This window comes from Ictalurus punctatus, chromosome 28, assembly GCF_001660625.3.
Source record: "Ictalurus punctatus breed USDA103 chromosome 28, Coco_2.0, whole genome shotgun sequence".
Lineage (NCBI taxonomy): Eukaryota > Metazoa > Chordata > Actinopteri > Siluriformes > Ictaluridae > Ictalurus > Ictalurus punctatus.
In genome coordinates this window covers 15,246,619-15,270,443 of record NC_030443.2, presented here as the reverse complement: position 1 = coordinate 15,270,443, position 23,825 = coordinate 15,246,619, and the positions used below count along the sequence as shown (strand labels likewise).

General features: G+C 38.3%; 2 protein-coding genes across 5 annotated transcripts in view; both read left to right on the top strand.

Annotated features, from left to right (window-relative positions):
- The window catches only part of LOC108259741 (uncharacterized), a 109,734-nt gene extending 97,514 nt beyond the window's left edge, over positions 1 to 12,220 (top strand). The window contains exons 2-11 of one of the 4 annotated variants that reach the window (XM_053677063.1): positions 8,221 to 8,279; positions 8,543 to 8,718; positions 9,497 to 9,594; positions 9,686 to 9,753; positions 10,319 to 10,499; positions 10,614 to 10,719; positions 10,797 to 10,876; positions 11,341 to 11,432; positions 11,571 to 11,663; positions 12,060 to 12,220. In XM_053677063.1, the coding sequence (XP_053533038.1) occupies positions 8,228 to 8,279; positions 8,543 to 8,718; positions 9,497 to 9,594; positions 9,686 to 9,753; positions 10,319 to 10,499; positions 10,614 to 10,719; positions 10,797 to 10,876; positions 11,341 to 11,432; positions 11,571 to 11,663; positions 12,060 to 12,211 (1,098 nt within the window). In that variant the 5' untranslated portion in view covers positions 8,221 to 8,227 and the 3' untranslated portion in view covers positions 12,212 to 12,220. Of the gene's footprint in view, positions 1 to 8,203; positions 8,280 to 8,542; positions 8,719 to 9,496; positions 9,595 to 9,685; positions 9,754 to 10,318; positions 10,500 to 10,613; positions 10,720 to 10,796; positions 10,877 to 11,340; positions 11,433 to 11,536; positions 11,664 to 12,059 lie in introns of those variants that run through there. The other 3 variants (XR_001810998.3, XM_017459461.3, XM_017459460.3) reach the window with 3 other exon arrangements.
- mtfp1 (mitochondrial fission process 1) lies at positions 581 to 7,491 on the top strand. Its single transcript, XM_017460633.3, has 4 exons — positions 581 to 746; positions 3,722 to 3,849; positions 5,316 to 5,548; positions 6,002 to 7,491. Exons 1-4 carry the CDS (start codon positions 677 to 679, stop codon positions 6,066 to 6,068), a joined length of 498 nt encoding a protein of 165 aa, XP_017316122.1. The 5' UTR covers positions 581 to 676; the 3' UTR covers positions 6,069 to 7,491.
- Positions 12,221 to 23,825: the final 11,605 nt, after the last annotated feature.

Below are 23,825 nucleotides of genomic sequence, written 5' to 3'. Positions count from 1 at the left end.
AGCTACAGATACAGGCATCATCTTCCACACCATAAAATGTGTATGTCTTATAATTACATAACACATTATTATAATTAATTTCACTGTTTCTTCATAGTGAACAGTTTGTTCTTTGATCAAGCTCAATGAACCAAATCGTATCTTCCGGGTCGTATTACGTAACAATTACTAAGGGACTATCTCAAAATAGACGGGCCAAAAGGCTCTGGTGGGATCTGTGGCACAATAAAATACAACAAAACTACCATCTTTTTACCATCTGGTCTTCGAATAACCATTATTATTTTGAAGTTGCTTACAGAACTAACCTATTTTTTAGTCAAAATAAGCTTTTATTTATTTTTTTTCTATTAGCACACTTACAAGTTTGCTTGTAACGCTAACCCTAAGTTTGCATCCCTGCTTGAAATGCTGGAGTTATTTTTATTAAAGATGACTTATTAACGTGTCTAATAATTACTAATGTGCCTAATATCTATCTAGAGTGCAACTCTAGCAGCTCACAACTCTACAGTAGGTGAAGACGCCATAAATACGGATGTGTAATTTATAGATAGTCCCTTATTTTACAACGTGGCTCATTGGGCGACGCTGCTGCAATACAGTGTGTCTTGACTATCGAGTGTGTTTTTATTTCTTCCGGCAGTGTATATGGAAATGTACTAACGCGGAACCAATGGATCCCATACCGGAGACCGAGAGTCAAAAGGTCGACATTTATAGGGACACATGGGTTCGGTATTTGGGTGAGTTTAATTTAGCGTTTCCTAGGTACAATGTCGTGTGTAGGTTGTTAAGTGAAACTTGGTGGATGTAGGCTATATTTTGAATGCATGCTAGCTGTGTATGGCTAACAGCTGTATGAAGCCATTGATATATGACTTAATGCCAAGGTCAGTCTAGCGTAGCAGGGCGTCTGAATCAGGGGTGCCAAAACTTTTAGCACGCAGGGGAAACTTACGTTCCACTGTATATTTATATTTCCACCGAAAATCTTATGAGCCATACAGTTTTCTTTCATACTTTACAACAACAACAACAACAACAACAATAATAATAGATCAGTTATTAATACACAGTTGTTAAGCTTTAAGAAAATTAACTTCCTAAAAAGAAACTAGTTTCATTTGAAACATTTAATTTCTGTCAACAGGGCTTAAAATGAAACTATATTAACTCAACAACTATATATATATAAAAAAAAACTTTTAAAAACAGTTCATTATGAATCCCTGAGGCCCACACTGTAGCCTTATAGGTGTTGATTAAAGTAAAACACCTTGCAGCACGATAAATATATTTATATTGAACTATTTGTGATGTGTTTAGTGATTGTGGTGGTAATCTGAGGGTCGGTGCTGTATATTTAAGTTATTCCTGTAAGAAGTTAGCAGATATGTTGTGTCGAAGTCGTAGAAAGACATTGACAGTGCAGTTACAACGGAGGTCAATAGGAGAGAATATTAAAAAATCTCAAACATAAGACATGATAACAATAGGTTTTTGCTGTTCTGAGCCAGAGAGTCTTTTCTCAATATGAAATCCAGTGTAGAAGCAGCGGAGACGTTGACGTGAACGTTGGACTCAGAAGTTCAGGAATGATCTGCAGGTGTACGCCGTGGTTGTGCTGAGTTATGGCGGTGACTCGTCACTGCTTTTTAGCAAGCTACGAGACGGAGTTGCCGGTGATATTAGCATGTAAGTTGACACTTTGGAACTTGATCTGTTCGAGCAGAGTGTACAGATGAGGAGGTGTGAGAGCTTGACAGAGTAAAGTACTAAAGCGCCGCAGCATCGTTCTCTCCAGGTAGACATGAAGTCAAATGGTATTGTGGGTAATTTAGCAAAACCAAGGTGAAAGTCAAGACAGAATTTCATTACATAATAAATCTAGGTCACAAGTTAAACCTTCAGGGTGGATTTTTGCTTTAACATTTTGAATTATTTTACAGTGAGGCCTAATGTACTGTACGTTTACATTTATGGCATTTGGCAGACACCCTTTTCCAGAGTAGGGATGGGGTGATAGCTTATCGTTTTCACTATACTGGTAAAAATTCTACCCACGATAAGAATAAGTCTTCCCGCGATAATAACGATAGAGCCTTGTCGATAGCGTGTTTCTATGTGCGACGGTGTGCGACCGGTGCGCAGCTCACGTGCAAAGCGAAAACAAGGACGATGGAAGGCGGACGTGAAGCTGAGGAGCAGTTTATCGCTAAACTAGGAGCTACTGTACCTCTACAATCTGGAAGTGGTTTGGTTACAGAAAATCATGTTTACTTTTAGATTGAATGTTTGTGTTTCTGTGGCTCTCAAGACTGCATGCAGCTGTCACCTGTAGCCAAAAACAGTGGTGCATGGTACTATATTTATATCGTTACTGATATCGTTATCGCAAGAAATATCAGAAAATATCCTGATCTAGTTCATATCGCCCATCCCTAATCCAGGGCGACTTACATTTATCTCATTTATACATCTGAGCAGTTGAGGGTTAAGGGCCTTGCTCAAGGGCCCAACAGTGGCAGTTTGGTGGTGATGGGGTTTGAACTCATGACCTTCCAATCAGTAACCCAACGTCTTAACCACTGATCTAATACTGCTCTGCTGTACAGTGAGTACAGCTTTCAGGGACACTGACATTTAGTCAGGGTGACTTTGATATCTGCTGTGTTACTAAATTAGGTACCGTAGTCTACATCATGCACCATAATTCTCTCTCTCACACACACACATACACACACCACACAGTTCTACTCTCCTGTGCTGAATATCAAAACTCTTAAACATGTCCATTTTGTACTGTTATGTGAAAGTGGGTTAGTCAAATTGCTGTCTCCTATATATTTGGTTAGGTAACACATGCTGGCACTGTGACCTTGTCCAGCCCTGGAGGCTCACTGCTATTCAGTGTGGTGTCTGCATTAGTGCTCTGTATACTGCAGATCTCTCCTAGTGCATGGCACAGGATTGAAACCTGACTCTGCAGGTAGGATATAAGAAGTTTGTAGAAATCAGTAGTGTTGATATTCATGGAAATGAGATAACATGTGCTGTTAGATTAAGCAGTATGTACATATGTGTATATTTGCACTATTTGATAGATTCTTTTGTACAGATGATACTTATTAGTGAGGCAGGATCCGAACTGCGCCTGTGACTGAGCAACGTCTCTGAACTTTGGCGTCTATACCGGAGCAAAAATTCCAAGATTGGGACTGAACAATATTAAGAATAAAAAAAATAAACTAACAAGTTTAATCTAACAAGTAATTTATCTAGATTGTTTTGATAGGCAATAATTCAAAACTACTACTCTCCTATGTAACTGGAAAAGGGGGGCTTTAACTTTGACATGACATTTAAAATAAAAAAAAAAAGCTGTGTCAGATGACCAGGAAGTGCTGTTTGAAAAAATAATTAGGACGTATACCTTCTTTTGTCCTTAATCGTTTTGCTAATTATTCTCTTTTATTTATTCATTTATTTAAAGTAACTGCATTATCCTGGTCAGGGTCATGATGGCTCTGGAGCCTGTCCCGGGAACACTGTGTGAGGCAGGAATGCACCCTAGAGGCAATTTAGCATAGCCGATCCACCTACAGGCATGTTTTTGGGAGGTGGGAGGAAACTCACACATACACAGGGAGTAACCTGAGGGTTTCGTCACAATTTTGAGGTTTAATTGCTGTTGTTTCTCACTTCTGTGCTCCCACAGGATATGCCAACGAGGTGGGCGAGGCATTTCGTGCCCTTGTGCCTGTCAGCATGGTATGGGCGAGTTACGCCATCGCTACGGCATATGTGTCAGCTGACGCAGTGGATAAAGGCAAGAAGGCAGCTGTGGTAAGTGTTTAGATATCTGTGAAATGACCTTTATAGACAATTATACACACAGAACTAGAACACTGAGCACACTACCGTCAACTGTATTGCTACAAAAAACAAGATTTGGTTCTATTCAGAATTTCCTTCATACATGTAGTGGAGAGAGATTAGCTGTGACGATATCTGTCAGCGATTCCTGATACCAATATCAGTCGCCTCATGCCTACTCGGTAATGGACACAGATTTACCTGCTGTACACACGGCACACACACTCACTGGACGCTTTATTATGTGACAGCAGCATAACACATAAAATCTTGTAAATACAGGTCAAAGCGTCAGTTAATGTTCACATCAAACTGCAGAATGGGGAAAAATTGGAACACGGCACGGTTCTTGCTAGAGTTCAACCGACAGTGGATTTTACCGATACCGATGACTAAGTCGGGGGGTACCTGTCGATAACCGATTAATCAACCGATAGTTTTTGAAATTGATACTGAATGAAAACATAGCACTCAAAAGTAAAATATTGCAGAACTTTATTACAAAAATAAACAGTACTGACTGTACCATGAAAACCTACGGTATTTTTAAAATGAAATAAATATTAATATAGATGAACTATTAATAAATATTAAATTAAATAAAACATATACGTAACACTCCGAATGACAAATAAAACTCAAGCCATCCAAAATTAATTAAAAAAAAAAAACACACAACTTCAAAAAACACAACAGAATTTGTCAGCGATAGTTTTTATTTCGCCTCTAGAGGCCGCTCTCGTACTGTATAATGACAGTGGACCCTTCTCAGCCGCTCCGCAGCGGATGCAACCGGGAAAAACTATCGGTGTGGATTTTTCCTGATAACTGATAGGTCTAGCATTCAGTTATCAATGACGATTAATCGGCAAAAAAAAACAACTGATTGGTCGACGTCTGGTTATTGCTACTGGACGGGTTGCGTATTTTAGGAATTGCTGATCTCCTGGGATTTTCGAGGTCTGAGGAGACTGTCCAGACTGATCAGCATTGACAGGAATGTTATGGTAATGCTTTAAACTCTTTACAACAACTGTGGTGAGCATAAAGGCATCTCAGAAAGCACAACACACTGAACCTTGAGGCAGGTGTAGTACAAGAGCAGAAGAGCAAGAAGAACCTGTCAGCCAAGAACATGAATCTGAGGCTACAGTGAGCACTGGTTCAACCGGACAATTGAAAGATAAATGTATGAATGTATGTAACACGTGTTAATATTAAAGTGGCAGATGACTTTATATATACCACACGTTTGTGTAAAAAACAAAACAAACTGTCATGAACGTACACGTTAAAGTATGGCATAAATGGGTGCTCAGAGATAATCTGATCAAATCTGTTGTGCATCTTTTAGTGTTTTAGTATGAGAGAATGTATAAGAGAGAACATTGTAAGAAGAAATTGTGTTGAAATAAAGTTTAATGCTGTGTGTTAAGGCTCACGATGATCACCCGGGGAAGACTACGCGTGTAGCTGTGGCCGTCGTGGACACGTTCGTGTGGCAGGCGTTGGCGTCTGTGGCCATTCCCGGCTTCACCATCAACCGTGTGTGTGCTGCGTCCCTCTACCTGCTGGGCAAAACCACGCGCTGGCCTTTACCCGTGCGCAAGTGGACCACCACTGCCATTGGCCTTTCTACTATCCCTTTCATTATCAAACCCATCGACAGGTGTGTGTGTGTTTTGAATCGAAACATTCACCTGATTATACAATGTGCACAATCATATAAATGAAGAATTTTTTGTTAAAATGAATAGTAGTGCTATTCATCGTTTCCTATTCATTTATATAGTTACTTATTTTCTAATAATTCTTTGTTTTTTAAAATTTTTTGCTTTGTAAACCGTTGCAAAATTATTGGCACCCCTGATTAAAATAAGCCGAAATTGAGCTATAATATTGAATGTTATTTTGAGCTGGAACTAAAAAATTTTGAATTTCTTTAATTAAACTAACATTCTGATTAGTTATGCCTGTATGCTTCATATAAGTATAGAGCCAAATCTTGGCAATCTTTTGATTTATCAAGGCTTTATCAAGGTTTTACACGCATGGAAATGGATTATTTGCATTTGTATGTGAGTTTCTTCATATTAGAGATTGTGTGTGTTTCTCTCTAAAGGTCTGTAGACTTCCTCCTGGACTCCAGCTTGAGGAAGGTGTACGGTGGAGGAGAAAAGCATGAATGAAGACCAGGCAGCCGACGTGAAGCCGATGTACACACGTCCACGTGAAACCTCACCAGATCACAGCAGCAGCAGAGGCCGATTTTTCATTTCCATATTTCATAATGTTTCACCATGACGCACAACCTCATCGAGTTTCTAGGGGCGTACCGATACAGCATACCCATAGTTTGATACGAGGCCCTCGATCCTATTCACAGATTCATTATACTGCATAAAAAAAGTAGACCATTTTTCATAAAATACAGCATATATACAATCTGTCTGAATCGAACATACAAACTTATTATTATTATTATTATTATTATTATTATTCAGGTGATGCTTATTTTTGCTGTATTGAAACTGCATCGAGACACCACCATAAGATATCATATCGAATTTGAATTTTGTGTATAGTTACACTCTGATGAGTTTCATATACTGTAAGAAGCACAACACTAATGGTGATGTGTGATAATGCTGAAAAAAACTATTATGGTCTAAGAAAAAAAAGTTACCAGTATAGCTGGCTTCAACATTTGATAGGTGTACATCACAACATGAACAAATAGAGTCTCTTGCACAGGACCTCAGTTCCCTAGTGTTACTTGGTCTCTTTTATTTCTTTCCTTTTTTTTATTTTTATTTTTTTTTAAGTATTTTAAATAGTATCATATTGGAAACTTTTCCTCAGACAGTTATATTTGCCTTGCTAATCTTTAGTCTAATATACTCATAGATAAAAACAATGAAAACATTATTGTACAATGTATATTAATTTTCTATACCTCACATAATTGGTGCATTATATGCATAATTGGTAAGATTTGACTTAGTTGTACCTCGTGCATTATATCGAAATGTCCAGATGGTTATCGGAACAGATAAGTAAGAAAGTTTGTGAGAGCACACTATGCAAAAGACACCAAGCCATAAGTTGCTAATTCTAGCAAGAACTGTATAAAATAAATAAATGAATAAAAGATGTGAAACCATAATTTGTCCCAGCAAAGAGTTGGCTGTGATGCCAACAACAGAAATAGTAAATATTTTTGATTCTGTAGGTGAACTTTATTACTTTCTATCTTTCTGAATATTCACATATCTAATTCGGATACATATCTTATACATGCATTTATGACTACTCAAGAAGCATAAGGGAAACAGTGTTTTATTTGTTTACATGTTGTTGTTTTTTAAAGGAAATGTTTGTTTTCATGTTATAGGGCATCAAATATATCAGTATGAAATGTGACATTGAAAATTAGAAGGGTTTATTTTTTTATTAATAAGGTGTTCATTTTTAGCTGTTCTATGATAACATTCGATTTTTTTTTTAAAGATACTTTCGTTGAAAAAAAAAAGAGGATGTTTTAAAATGTAATAAAACAAACAAAAAAAATATGCTGTAACAAAGTCCATAATAAAGTGAACTGTAAAGAAACTAGGCTGTTACTTGATTCCTGCTGGAACCTGATGTTTAATGGTTATTAGTTGGAAGTGTGTCCCTAACACTTGTCTATTTTACTATTTAAAAACAAAACAAAAAGAGTTTTATGTTAAAATGTTGTACAGTTTTTTCCACAGGAAAAACACCAGCAGACTTTAGATCCTTGTCACCGATGTTTATGTATATACAATCTTTACTGAAATTTGCTACCATTACATCTGATCTAATCTGATCCTACTACAGTACATCAAACTGATCATCACTCCTGTTCTGATGGTTTTTAAATTTCCCTTTGTGTACCATCTTTATGATATACAGCGATAACGGCGCTCATTTTCCCATGAATTTCTATACACTTCATTCACATGGCAATTCAGTGCGCTTTTAATAATCACTCCTATTTCAGTAACTTGTCAATTTTACTAATTTTATGTAAATAAATAAATAAATAAATTTAAAATAAAACACTTTTTCCCATTTACTTTTAGAGCATTTATATTTGCCATAATAATTTAACCTTTTTTTTTTTTTTACTCGCCACCCAAATATGTTTCAGGCTTTGTAACACGTGATTCCACCTCGTTACTTAGAGAAGATAATTGACTATCAGTCCTGAGAATGTGATTGGATGACTGAAATAGCTCCGCCTTAGCCCTTACCTTAAGTAGTAAGGTCATTAAGTACCTACTCCACTGTTTCCACGTCACTGGCTGGCATGAAGATGATTTTAATGCAGGGTATTTTGGTGTTACTTTTTGTAGTCTCTACCTTTGAGCAGAAAGGTAAAATGATGCATTTTATGTTGTTTGAATCACTTTTGCTTGCAAAGGAGTGGTGTGAAGCTTGGAAAATGTCCAAAAATCAGCCAACTGCAAAGCAGGCCACTGGGTTTCAATTTTAAATCATAGTTTGTTCATTTCCAGTTGAGGATGGCTTGATAGATCCTTCTTTATTTTTAATTTTTTTTTATATATATAAATATAATAATTCTTGGATGCCTTTGACATTTATGACTTTAAAAGCCTTTTTCTGGTCATAAATCTAGTGACTGACTGTTCAGCTAATGGAGTCACCATTCAATGGAGGCCGGAGTTAAGCCAGGTCCAAAAACTCGACCCTTCAAAAGCTCGTCTGGGGAGTTGCCCACCCTCGAGTATGTCTATGGAAGATGATACACTGCTGTTCTCCGTCGGGTTCCATGACTGTGGTTTTAGAAAACTGGTAATATACTTGTTCTGTGTGTGCATCTGTGAAGTTGCATAAAACTTCAAAAGACATCTCGGTCCTTTTGAAACTTTATGTGGTGGTGATTAAAAATCACTTCAGTTAGACTTGCTGTACCAACATCAGGCCAATAACATGGCTTTCTGAAAATCTGAGCCTTTGTGCAATGTGTTTTTGGCAATCCTGAACCAAGAATCATGTTGGTGCTTAAAAGAATGGCTTTAAAAACTAGCTGAAGATTAGTTACTAACACTGTAGGTGCTCACAATGGCTAAAGGAATAATCCACCTTAAACGATTTGCATGCATAGACCTGTTTGTCTATTTTCACTTTAGTTCGTGGTTTCCTACATTACCCAAAATGCCTATAATGGCAGGATTTAGCCCATGCTTCCTCTCTACTGAAACAGTTACTATGTTTATATGCACAACAAAATCCACTTATGGTCTATATTTGGGTGATGGACATGTTCCAAATATGTTTGTGTACCGGAGTATTCCAGTACACATGGCTTTTGTAAGTATCCTGATCTACACATGCACTACTCTTTTCCTGCTGTTATTTCCCTGGAGATTCAAGATGCTGCCAGTGGTTATAGAGTATGCTCAGTTATTATTTTTAGAATGGGTGGTACTCAGAATATTGTCTTAATCAGAATCACAAAGCAAACCAGAGCTGTTTCAATATAAATGTCAGGGTGGTGCTTCCTTGTAATGAGTTATGAATAACTTCTTGTATGATAACAGACTGCCAGATTGTAACTGGTTCCTTTCAGGTGAGTGAGGACAAAGTGATGTACACCAACCTGCTGACTTATAACCTGGATGCTGGACTTCCTCCGATCACTGAGCTGGTGGCATGTGTTTATGATTTGTAAGCGGTTCATTTTCAAATAATGTCTTGACCAATGTCTGGTGGATGTGTGTTGGTTTAATATTCTGGTGAATGTTATGTTATTGAACAGATCTAGCAACAGCACTGACCTGGATAACGTGAGAAACGACCTTGTCTTCACTCTGGAGTTGATGAACAGTGAGTGATGAATCTTCAATGCTTAGTTGTGTTTCATGCAAAATTTGTTGGAATTCTGGTAGTATATTCTCCTTATTAGTGTCTTTACTAGTTATGTTCTTGGTGACTTGTATAAACAGTCAAACTCTACCAAAATAGAATGCTACAATAAAGTTTTTTTTTTTATTTTTTACTGGTACTAACTTGTTGAGCGGATTAGTTTGGCGTGTCCTGTGGCTATAAACTTCCTGACACTAGTTTGTCATCTAATCTTGGATGCATGTAATGAATCGAGAAATGTTTATTTTGTGAGATCATGATTACCACTCTTCTGCAACTGTATACAAAATGGGGAATGTAAATAAAAGGGATTTTAGCCTATTAACAAATTTGAACCAAAAGCTAATCTATTCTCGGAGCCCTAATGGGTTAAGCATGATTCAGGGCTACTTTATCTGTGTTTAAACTTCTTAAGACTGGCTCATCTTAAATCTCTTACTTGGCATAGCTCTCTCTGTCTATGAAATTAGCACAGATTTGGGACAGAGTGGTAAACTGTAGAGAGGTCACATTTTTTGTTCTATAGGTGATTTTAATGGGCCTGCTCCATCCACCATGTTCACATTCGGCACCAGAATTCCAATCCGGGCCAAAGTGGAACAGCAGGTCCTTGGGCCTTTGTGGATTTATCTGCAGTACTGCATGCTAGCAAACACTCAAGACCTCACTCAGGCCAGCCGGCTACATACACTTATTTCTGATGATGGGTAAGCATTTTGTCCAGCTTCTAGCAGGAGCCTGGTGTGGCTACTGATCAACATTTAAAAAAAATTTACACCGGACTCAATGAATAAAATGTACTAACTGGGTTTATTTTAAAGGTGTCTCATAGAAAGCAAAGAAGGAAATGCAACATTCTTGCCCAGACGAGAGCCCTCGGAAATCCTCCTTTATTTCCAAGCCTTCAAATTTGCCTCCGGAGAACAAGTGAGGACTGTTCTGTGTCTTATTTAGATTTATTTATTTTAAATGAGTACATGATGCAAAAAATTACAACTTTTCAGGTTTTCCTTCATTGTGACATGACGACATCTGATCTCCAAAGCTTTAGTGTTGATAAGAAAGCCTGCCAATACCAAAATGGGTAATCTGCACTGGCTACATGTTCGGTTTATTCCCATAGAAAAGAATATCATGCACTTACTTTACTGAATAGTTGTTCTTTGCTTCTTAATCAGAATTTTCTCTGAACTAAGTGTTTAGTACACCCAGTGTTTCAAGGTTCTCTGCATAACCCCACAACAAGCTCAAGAACCCTTTGGAGTTCTAAATTCAAAGACTACATGTACATGCTTGGTGCCCTTGAGGGTTCCTTGGATTGTCAATAGCCTTCTAAAGGTGTTCTACTTTAGAACTGGGCAAACCAAAGTTCCTCTTAAGAACAAACAAGGAGGGTTTTTAAAAACTTTAGATACTTCAGTTCTAAGCATTCAACTTGTTCTGCTGTATGGTTCATTGACCCCAGAGGACTGAATCAAACAACACTGGTGTGCTAAATAATACCTTTTTATCTTTTTAAAACAAAGTAAATAGACCTTAATGTTCTAGGTGGGGGTGGGAGCTTCTGGATGATCCAACCCGAAGTTATATCTGTAACTGCTGTGACTCTACTTGTATTCAACGAACTGGCTTTGAGTCTGGTATTGTAACTTTAGGATCAGTGGTGTTGGTGATGGGGTACTGTGCTTTTAGGAGTGTTGGTGATGGGACTCTAAGTTTCTAATTCGGTTATCTGCTTCCCCAGTTGTAATGGCTTCCTGTTCAACTTTTTCCTCAAGGGGTATATACACGCCAGGTTCTTGGGCCTTTTACAATGGTTGACTCTCAACACAGTGCAGAAGATGAATCCACATTCAGGTCAGATGAAAAAGGTGTGTATGTCAAGTGAACATTTGGAAGAGAGAACATATGAGAATCATGGTAATGGGGCATTGTGTCTTTAGAATCAGTGGTGTCTGCAGTAGGGTTGATCCTTTCAGATTGGTGGTGGTGGGGCAGTGGTGTTGGTGATGGGGCACTGTGACTTTAGGATTGGTGATGAGGCTCTAAATGTCTAGTTCAGTTATCTGCTTCCTCAGTCATAATGGCTTCCTGTTTGACCTTTTCCTCAAGGGAGATGTATACACCAGGTTCTTGGGCCTCTTACAATGGTTGATTCTTGACACAGTGTATCTGAGTACTTGTTCTGGCCAGCTGAACAAGGTCTCTGTATGTTAAGTGAACATTTGGGAAAAGAAAATATGCTATGTGACTTCTTGTTTGTTTAGGACTGGGAGTTCCCGTGTGGGTTGTGGGGCTTTCTGTTTGCCTGGTGCTGATGTTGATTGCTGGATCCATCGCTTCAAGCTACTACCTGTGTTTTTGGAGGGGTGGAAGGTTGGGATACAGACCAAGTCGAGAACTTCTGAATAAATATTAATCTTCTTGATTTAATGGTTCAAAAATAGTCTTTGGTGTCTCTCTTGTTTTGATGGTGTGTTGCCCATAGAAAGGAGGGTGTAGGGTTATCACTTATGATTCAGCTTCCAAGCCAGATAAAAAGCCTCATCAATTATTCACACCAGTGTAATGTCAGGGCAGCCCATGTTTACAGCAGCTGGAATGTGAGGCCCTTGAATACCATGGGCTGTCAGTGCTGCATTGAATCCACAAGGGGGCTCCATTAGCACTGTCGATCTCAATCATGCTTCTGTCTGGCTAAGAACCTGCAGGAACAGTTCATGCAGCCAGCATAAACATGAGCTGGCAGCCCTCCATTCTCTGGGGACGATCATGGCTGAATTTCTCAGCAGAAGGGTGTGCAAGGGGAAAGACAAAGCACAATGAAATTGAGAGATTTAGAAGTGAGAGATCCTATCAAGTACAGTATGTATTCACTCTTCCTTTGGATGATTGTGAATGTGCAGGTCAATGATTAGCTGCATTTTAGCACTTCATCTTTGACTTCATTTATTTAACTCTTGTGCTTGTTCCAGGTAAATACATTGTAAATACTTTGTATGGTAAATTGCAGATACACCCAACCTGGTTATTGCATATTTACTGCATATTTATATTCACTGGCCCTTGCAGTGTACTTGGAGAATCCAGTTCACTCATTTTAAACTTTTGTTCTAGTTGGAAGTAGCATGTACCTGTATTCTAGGAAAATAAATGCAATATCTGTATTTCTAATAAATACAATTTCAAAGTCAAATTCAAACTCTCCTTTTTGAAATTTTTCAACACCAACATTCCTTCTCCTCTGCTCTGTTCTCTCCCACCCCTCTACCTCCTCCACTCTGCCTTGCCTTAGGGCTGCCTCCATGGCCTCATTAGAATAATGGGAATGCTGCTGCGACGGGCAGGTCGGTGGGGAGAGAGAGTAATGTTTTAATTCGCCCGCACTAGTGTCGGGCTCCGGCTGCATCCAAACATTTATTATGAGGCTCCCTTGAGCAATATCATGTCGCATTAGGAGGCCTGAGGAGACAAAGAGCTGATGAATTGAATTAATCTGCAGGGCTTGGTGATAGATGGGCCTGTTCAGCCTGGCTGGGAGAATGGCCACATTGTTCATCTTTCACTTCAATGGCCAGAGAGCACTTTGATTTGAGCCTTGTATTGAAGTCCACAAGTGGGCAAGGAGGGGTCCTTTCTCACTCCTGCTTTAAACATGGCCATGGTGGATTTATGCTTGCCATGGTGCAGACCAACATAAACTTCTCTAGGATGGATGGTTTTGTTTCAGAGAAATAATTTATTTTAACCTTCCCTAATTCTCTGGGGGTTTTTTTTTCTTCGCCTTAACATTCACCCAGAAACTATTAAAGGAATAATAAACACTTTTTTTTTTTTTTTTTTCTCTTTATCTAATCTTCATCTAAAACATCTGGATTACATGTGCATTTGCCACAAGCAAGAATTTTTGCAGGTTTTTGCTGTAATTGAACCTGTATTCTCAGAATAAAATAAGTCCAAGGGTAGCAGTTGAACTGTCAATAAGAATTAGATATCTAACACCAATTCATACTCGGACCATTGGACTTTGTCATGTCCGTCTCATCCAAAGACCTTTACTGTCAAAGTCTTAGTAAATCAGAACTTTTCAACATTGGAGCTTGTCAGTAAAATTATCATTCCGGACATTTATGCCTTTTCAGAAATATTCCCCTTCTGAAAAGTCAAATTATACATGTTTTTAAAACTTTTATTTTCAAAGACTAAAGAATTTAGAAAAATATTTATTTTGCATGTAGTAATAAGTTTGTCAGAAATCAGCACTGTCCCAAGACTTCCATTCTGAGTAAGACTGAAGTAAGCAGGTTTTCAGTTCTTTTCTCAGTATGGGCAAATACAGTGAGGTTCTTGTTCACACGCTACAGATCAGGTTGGGAAATGTTAAAGTACTTCTTTTAATGGTGACCCTGATGAGGATAGTTATTCTTAAAGATGAATGAATGATCAACAGTAGTGTGACCTTTGTGGTTATTTAGGCACTGAGGGCATAAGTCTTGCATTTACACCTTTCCTCTACGGTTTGTCAGGGGAAAATTACTCTGCAGTCAGTAGGGAAGAAGAGGTTATCCTGAAGCCAGTAATTTAAGGAGGTTAATTTATTGGGGTCAATTTCTGGCTCAGACCAGTCGTTCTGCCTAATGTGTGACACTGTGCTGCCCTTACAAATGCATTACAAGTTCAAATTGATTTCTATGTCTGATAATGTAAAAATAATGATTTACTGGAACATGGGAGAGGTTTGCTGAAAGTTCATTGTTACATAATTTTTTTTATTTTATTTTTTTTTTACAAGGGTTTTAAATCATTTTGTTTATGTAAAAAGTAGTGTACCAAGGGCACCAAGAAAAGCTTATACATGCATTATATTTTGGTGTGTTTATAAATAGTATGACTAGCTTGTGATATCCATATTTATGTCCTGTTATGTCATGTTTCCTTGATTCTTCCTCGGTAGGTGGCTAGTTTGAGTATTTCAGACACTGCGGGGGGGAAAAACATCTAGTGAGAGTCAGTTCTGCAGGCAGAAAAACCTTGTTGTTGAGAGCGGGCAGAGGGCTTGTTCGAGTTGACAGGAAAGCTATGGTAGCTCAAATAACCACTCTTTACAATGTGTTCAGCAGAAAAAGCATCTCAGAATACACAACACGTTGAAACCTTGAGACTGTTGGGCTACAACAGCACAAGACCACGTTGGGAACCACTTTGGACTCACCGAAACTGGAGAGTTGAAGATTGGAATAAGTCACCTGGTCTTTTTCCCAAAGGTGTGATCTGTAACTCTACTGGTCTCTTTGGTTTGTCTCTCTTGGGAAATTCTTGGAGGTTCTATGTCAAACCTTGCAAAGTTTTTGCCCATATAAGAGATTTACAGCTAAGAACCTTTATCTATCCAAAGAACTATTGAGGAGCTGTTTTTTCCAAAAGTCTATTCTATAGAGGCCGGTTATTATTTTTTTTTATTGTATTTATTAATTGGATTTTGTGTAAAAACACAAGTGTAATGTCGTTGAGCAATATTTAATCAATCGATTTTCCTGTAACAGCATGTCCCGAAGTGTATTATTCTTCTTATCCTACTGTGATTTGTCAATGCTTAAAAAAAGATTATGTATTAAAGAACAACACATGGTTTATGTCTGTTTTATATAAAAAGAAACGTCCTCTCAGATTCAACTGCTTTTATTTCCAGCCAATTTCTGAGCATGTGTAAATATTTGTCTTAACAAAAGATTCAACAACTGAGACAAACTGAACTGGTTTCACAGACATTTGACAAACAGAAATGGAATAATGAAACCCGGGGGGGGAAGGGGGGGGCAATATTAAAAGTAACAGTCAGTATCTGGTGGCCTCTAGCTGCTTTAAGTACTACAGTACATCTCATCCTCATGGACTTCACCAGACGCATGGTTACATGTAATTTTCCACTGCAAGGACAATCAGCTGTCCTTCCTGTCTCCCTGTAGCACCGTATTAGGCATCTTACATTATAGATATTGCAGTTTATTGCTCTGGACACATCTGTAGTCCTCATGCCTCCCTGCAGCAGGCCTATGGCATGTTCACGCAGGTGAGCAGGAAGCCTAGACGTCTGTCTTCTGGTGTTTTTCAGAGTCAGTAGAAAGGTCTCTTTAGTGTCCTAAGTTATTGTAACTGTGACCTTAATTGCCTGTCGCCTGTAAACTGTTTGTGTCTTAAGGACTGTTCCACAAGTGCAATAATTATTAATGGTTCATTGAAAAAGCATGAGAAACCTCATTTTTAGGCTCCAGGCTCCCCGTGACCCTGTGTAGGATAAGCAGTACGGAGGATGGATGGATGGATTAATGTTGTTTTAAGACCAGTTAGTTCCTGTTATCATGTTTCCATGTTATAACAACTATCCCAGACCAGCCTCTCTTGTTTGTCTCTCTTAAAGTTAATAATAATAAAAAATACAGCTTGTCATGTTCCTGAGAAAGAAGACCTCCATTCTGAAGACTTTCCAGTGATGGAAAACCAAAAGATTTGCCAAAATGCTAAATAAAATATGTGGCCTTTAATGAAACTTGTAATCGAGTAAGAATACAAATATTCATTTGGACTTGTACTAAGGTAAAATAGAAATCTCTTGAAATTAAAATTATAGTAATAATATCCAGTTACTTTCCACCGTGGTTAAGTTTGAGCTCTGTACAAATAAATGTCACTGTTACCATAGAAATCTGTAGAGAAATGTGGAAGCGTACCTTGTTTATGGGAGTTAGTCCTATGAGAAAAAGACCTATAGGGATAAATGTAGTGGGATGTTCCTTGTCAAGCCATATTAGACAAATATTGGCTTCTCTATTCTTCAAGAAAACAACATCCATGTGGCTTCAACAGCCTGTCGTGAAACCAAACTATGAATGACTTCACTGATGCTTTTCATTTGGGCAAAATGGTGAGAAAAAGCCATTTTCAGAAGGAGACAAATGTTTGACACATTGTTGCTGTTGAAGTGGCACAACGCAAATGCATCGAGGCATGTGGCAACAGACTCGGAGCAGAATGCCAACAGCAGTGTGTGAGGCCTGAAATAAAGACGTTTGCCTTCTGAGATACGCTTGCTGGCGATGTCCTAACAGATGAGTGCTAAACTGTAATCCACAGAGCGCAAGTGATGCCAACCAATTCATCTCAAGCATTTAACAAGTTCTTTTTTCTTTTTGCTTGATGTCATTAAAGTGCACTCTGAGCTGAGCAGAACCAAAAAAAAAAAGATTTGGTGGTATTGATGAGGAATGTTGGAAAGTACATAAAATTAAACAGTCACCATATGCTGGAAATAACAACAGATCAGGGGAGCTCTATTGGGCATGGCAGGCTTCCTGCAGCATGCGAGGACCTTGGCAAGGTTTGTGCATTCTTTAAAAAAAAAAAAATACAGACATGCATGGAATTAATTAGGAGCTCAGTCGTAAATGAGGAGGGATGCAGAAACTCATCATCCATAACAATCATGGAGCAACCTTAATCCTGGATATCTCAGAATAACGGTGGAACAATGTAAGCAAATGTAAACAAAATTTATGGCGTCTCTGCTTGAGGAAGTTCAGATCCTCGGAGAGTGAACTTAGCTGAAGCGTTTGTAAAAGGCTCAAAAGTAGAACGTTCTTTGGGATATTGTGTGAAGCTGAAACTTGTTTAAACTTGTTTTGTGGACATTCTGTAATATTAAATGTATCTGCAAATGAATGGCAAATGGAAAATTGCTGGGGTATAAGATGAATAAAATACTTTTGGGCTAGGAAACTAATCAACTTCGGAGTGACATCACATTGAGTTTTATTCCTTATGGAGCTAGAGTTATAGTTTGATAAAATAAATTTTAATCTAGTGGTATTTTTTTCCTTTGAAGTTCAAAACAGTAAAAGGCTTGGAAGTAAACAATTATTTTGATCATTGGAGAAGATGAAAAATAAGCTCCTTAAGAATTTTTTGATTTGTTGAAAAGCAAATTCTCAACATCCATTCTCTGTACCGCTTATCCTAGGCAGGGTCGTGGTGGAGTCTGGGAACTGGAGTCTGCACAAGGCGGGGGACACCCTGGATGGGGTACGAGCTCACCTCATGGCACATTTGCACACACATTCACACACTACAGACAATTTGGAAATGCCTCAGCCTTCAACGCAGGTCTTTGTACTGGGGGAGAAAACCAGAATACCCAGAGGAAACCCCCAAAGCACGCGGAGAACATACTCGCTCCATGCACACAAGGTGGAGGTGGGATTCGAAACCCCAACCCAGTAGATGCGAGGCAAATCCTGGCACAGGCAAAATTGCTGGGGTACAAAAGAAATAAAACATTTCGGGGCTAGGAAACTAATCAATTTCAGAGTGGCATCGCATTGTGTTTCATTCCTTATGTAGCTAGATTTGTACTTTGGAGGAAGGTCAGATCTTCCGAGAGTGAGCGTGACAGGAAAGTTTTGTAAAGCCTTTGATAATAGAAATTTCTTTTGATGATTGATTGGAGAAAGTTTTCGAAGTTTTTGATTTGTCGAAAAGCAAATTCTCAAACTTGCTTTTCAAACATACAATAATTGATCACTTTTAATGGAGCAAGGTAACGTATAAGTGGTATAAGAGGAATAAAACACTTGCTAAGAAACTAATCAAGTTTGAAGTGGCATCAAATTATATTACTCCTTATGTAGCTATGATTGTTGTTTCCCCAGATCTGTGGGGAGTGAACGTACAAGGAAAGATTTGTAAAGGGCTTGAAAACAGGTATCTTTTTTAAAAAAAAAAAAAAAAAAAAAAAGAGTTTGATTTATTGAAAAGCAAATTCTCAAAAATCAAATCATCATGAGCCTACGAAACTATTATGGCTTTTAATATGCTCTGATACCTACTTATCTCATCCTGAAATGATCCTTTACTTTCATTTTTGCATTTAATAGTTGTTTAATGATCAGCATTTTTCAATTCTCAATCATCAGCTAGAAATGACAACACAGGACCTACCAAATGTGAATAGCTGTGATCACCCAGACCAACCCTCCACCCCACACATACACCCCACACATACACCCCCCACCACCCCTTCATTCTCAGTGCGTTTATTTTGGCGAAGGCAACAAGAGTGGGTTTTTTAGCCAGCACCATGCCATTGCGAAGTGGCTGTGAGTGGCTCTCGTGCCGTCCAGAGTGCTATAATTTTCCCAGGCTGGATGATGGATGAGCCGGTGTCAGGCTCGGTTCATTATAATGCATGCCATCTATTCTTCTCCCAGACAGCCTCTTCTCCAGGAAATGCCATAGAGAAAAAAGAGAGAGAGAGAGAGAGAGAGAGAGAAGGAGAGAGAGCAGAATGTGATTATTTTGTGATTGTTCTTATGGACTGTGCTTATGAAAAGTAGACGCATTTTTCTTTTGAGATAACAAGTTTGCGTTATGCACTCCCTGGAGCGGTTTCAGGCCCAGCTGGTCATTTCGTACTGGAATTTGCAAGAGTGATTTGTAACGGTCTGACACGGCAGTATCGTAAAGGAGTCGTGAAAAACTATCTTTGGAGAGATAACGGTTGTTATCAGAGCAGGCCTAATTGTTTCAAGATAACGTAAGAGCTGCCGTGGATTTTGATGTTGTGTAATTGACAATTATATGTCTCTTGCCACTGTCTTTCTACTTTCATAATAAAACCTTGAACAGACGTAATCATTACATCGATGGGTCTTCCCTCTTTCTCTAATAGACATTAATATCTTTAGTAGTTACTGATAGATTGTGAGTTCAAGTCCCAGGACTTCCAGGCAGATTCACCTAAGCCCTTAATTAATCCCTTTTAACTCTCTGTATGTTTGTATTCTTTCACTTGATTCCGACGTCCTTGTAATTTACTTTGGATTCTTGTGACAGTAATTTACCAATTACCGTGATTATCCTGTCTGGTATCTTAATATTTACAGTCTACCTGTAATTAATCCTTTGGTATCACACTAGTAATGTACTGTTGCTGTATTCAATCTATAATCATGTTGGGCGCTGTTGAATTCTTGATTCTGATTGGCCAGAAAGTGATGAATAAGTTTCTATTACCGCGGCCCTGATGGTAGTTCTGCCTCCAAGGTCTATTTTAATGCAATTGCTTTGGTACATTATAATTTCTATAATTTACACAGGAGACATTTATTTAGTATTTTTCCAAGGAGGATCAAGTGTCAGTGTTTTGTAACAGTCGGAGGTTAAATCTATAACTTTTATGGTTTTTTGACATGGGAAAGTCAAGACTAAGAGCTTTACAATTTCTTGGAAACATGGCAAACTGTGTTTTGTCTTATTAACCGATTTAGTGTTGGCTTCGTGCCATGCTGTACCACACCACACCACCCCATCATTGATTATTTTTCTATAACAGGACAGTCTATGTTGTTGTATTTATTAGTAAAGATGTGTTAAAAAGTGTAGCATACCTAACAGTGGTGATGAGGTTCTATTCTGTGTAACCATCTTCTCTTTACACCACACAGTTTAAGTTCTATATTTGTTTCATCATGACAAAGAAGCTGGTTCTAGCAGCTTCTAGTGAACTCCGGGTGCTTATATTTGTGGTTAGCTGAAAGATAGGGCTTTATTGTGGCACTTTCAACTAGTTTGGTATGAAGGTGATGTCTAAATGTACATCTTGTGCCATGGAGATAATGAAATATATTGTCAAGCGCTAAGCTTGAACGTGGTAAAGAGAAATAGCTAGCTGGCTACATAGTAAACATTAAAGAACTACCTAGCAAGTGAGTGTTGACAAAGAATTTAGAGCAATAATTTGCTAGCATTCGCCATCATAATCTTTGCAATTCAGTGAGAACAATTTCCCTTAAGTAATTTTCATTATCAATACTAGTATCAATATTAGTATTAGAAACCAAGTATAATTATGCCCCAATCCATCAATCCATGAGGAAACGATTGCTAACGCCGGCTTTATGATTGATTTGACACCGCTGTAGACGTTTCCTCGAATTTATCAAAGGTGATCAGGCTACATCTGAGGATTTACACAGTAAGACGCCTAGCAAACAGAGCTGCAATGCTGTTTAAGTGAGACCTTTCCAGGCCTTGAGGACATATTGAACAAGGTGAAGAAACTACAGATGAATTCTGCCGTGTTGCTACAGAGACCTGATCAATAAATGCTGGGCTCAGCTCTTGCCAAGTCTGATACATATCTCTTCCATCTCCCTCTCTCCCTTCTTTTCCTCCCAGCTATAAGAAACGGCTCAAAGCCAAAAGCCACTTCACTCCGAGAGGTTATCAGATACAGTCAGGGTTTACAACGCTCGCCAAAATAACCATAATTTGGCAAATTGAATACCGCTCACTGCATCGATTCCTCAGCTGATGTTTGGTGTTTTCCTTTCGGATCTGGCTCTACTGGATTTCGCCCTCATTATACTTTACAGCATTGGATGCAATAATAAAGCTCCCTATTATCTCTTGAGTTATGACATCTAAATATTCACTTATTGGATTATGATTGCCATTTTATTTTAAAGATAAAGAGAAGTAATTGAAAACTGTTATATTTTTTCATTATTATTACACATGGTTGGCAGCCTACTTTAAAATTCTGCTCAAGACGACTGTAATTACTAACACTATCAGTTATGAATTATGGGCTCTGCTCATTGCTCTCTATTACTTTTGAAGGCCATATATTAGAGTGACTCTGGCACATTTTATTATTCTTTTAAACTGTCATTCACTTGCATTAGTCATTTTGTTTTTCAATACAACATAATCCTTAGCATATAGTAATCACTAGTATATACAGTATACTAACCAGTGTGACACATTTGATGTTGTTTCTGCTGTATTTTGCATTTCAAACACAATGCAATTAAATATGATTAAACAGTTTTACAGTATTATGTTATCTAATAACCTTTAATGTTTGTGAATGGATATTTATTGCATTGGACATTATTACCCTTCATTAAAATGAATATATACTGTATATAAGTAAGACATGCGATTAGTGGTTTTGTGAGCTTAAACATATTGTGTCACTGCACCAGTTTATTTGATCAAACACACACAAAAAAATGATTTTTCTTTTGGCAAAACACTGGTTTCAAAATTATCGGCACTCCTTCAGTTAAAATTTCTTGATGCATCAACAGCACTGAACCTCTTCCTGGAAAATGCATGTAAAGGATCTTAGGGCGCTCTTCCTTGCACACGATTTCAAGCTTCTTTACATTCCATGTGTTTTTTTTATGCTCCAGTTTGCACTCTATTAAAAACAAATGCTGATAAAGTTCACAGCCAAAAACGTTCAATTATGGACTCATCAGACCACAATATATAGTTCCAACTGGAGATCCAGTGACTCTTGATGTTACCACCAAACAGCTTGTTGTTATGGAGGAGGTATATAGTATAGTGACAATCCCAAGGATCAGCTTAACTGTGCAAATCGGTAACTGTGATATTTCGGTTCTTCTCTGCCTCCCTCATCGTCCTCCTTACTGAGCGTGGGTTCGGTATGTTCATGCATCTAATTCCTGGCAAATTTTCAACTGTTTCAGACTTTTAAAACTTTTTCTTGAAGAGTGAAACTTTTTTAAAGTTGATTGTCCTTGATTGTAATAGCATTTTTAACTCCATATATACACTGATCAGCCATAATATTTAAACTACTGACAGGTGAGGTGAATATCATTGATTACGGCCCTATCAGGGGGTGGGATCTTTTAGGCAGCGAGTGAGCAGTCAGTTCTCAATGCTGATGTGTTTGAAGCAGGAAAAACGGGCAAGAGTAAAGACCTGAGCGTCTTTGACTTGGGCCAAATTGTGATGGCTAGATGATTGGGTCAGAGCATCTCCAAAACGGCAGGACTTGTGAGGTGTTCCCGGTATGCAGTGGTTAGTACCTACCAAAAGTGGTCTAAGAATGGCCACATACCAGAGCACACCTTCAGAGGTCTTGTGAAGTCCATGCCTCAATGAGTCAGAGCATTTTAACGGCACAAGGGGGACCTACGCAATATTAGGCAGGTGGTTTTAATGTTATGGCTGATCTGTGTATGTTTTATATGCATTAGCTAGCTTGGATGTGCACGTTAACAAGCGTCTGTCTCTTTTGTGCTCAAAGCTCTTGGGGTTTTCCTTAGATGATGGATGCTGTTTGCAATCATCATATATTTATACCCAGTGAAACAGGAGAGGGTCAAAGGCAGCAGTAGAATTATTGAGCACCGAGAGCAATTAGTTAAAATTGTAATGCTCTTGAAAGGTTATTTTTTTGTATGTATATATACAGTGCCCTCCATTAATATTGGTAAATATGAGCATAGAAGGCTGTGAAAGGTTGTATTTATTGTTTAAGCTTTTGATCTTTTTTTCAAACAAAAAATTCACAAACAAATTCTGCTCTCATGGATATCAAACAATTACAAACAAAACACATGTTTATAAAAAATATTTTTATTAAATATAAGTGTGCAACAATTATTGGCACGCTTTTAGTCAATACTTTGTGCTACCTCTCTTTGCCAAGATAACAGCTCTGAGTCTTCTCCTGTAATGCCTGATGAGGTTGGAGGATACATGGCGAGGGATCTGAGATCATTCCTCCATACAGAATGTCTCCAGATCCTTCAGATTTCAAGGTCCACGCTGGTGGACTCTCCTCTTCAGGTTTTCTATGGGGTTCAAGTCAGGGGACTGGGATGGCCATGGCAGGACCGTGATTTTATGGTCAGTAAACCATTTTTGTGTTGATTTTGATGTATGTTTTGGATCATTGTCCTGTTGGAAGATCCAACCACGGCCCATTTTAAGCTTTTTGGCAGAGGCAGTCAGGTTTTCATTTAATATCTGTTGATATTTGATGGAGTCCATGATGCCATGTATCCTAACAAAATGTCCAGGTCCTCTGGCAGAAAAACAGCCACAAAAGATTAAAGATCCACCACCATATTTAACCGTGGGCATGAGGTACTTTTCCATATGGCTACCTCTCTGTGCACCAAAACCACCTCTGGTGTTTATTCCCAAAAAGCTCT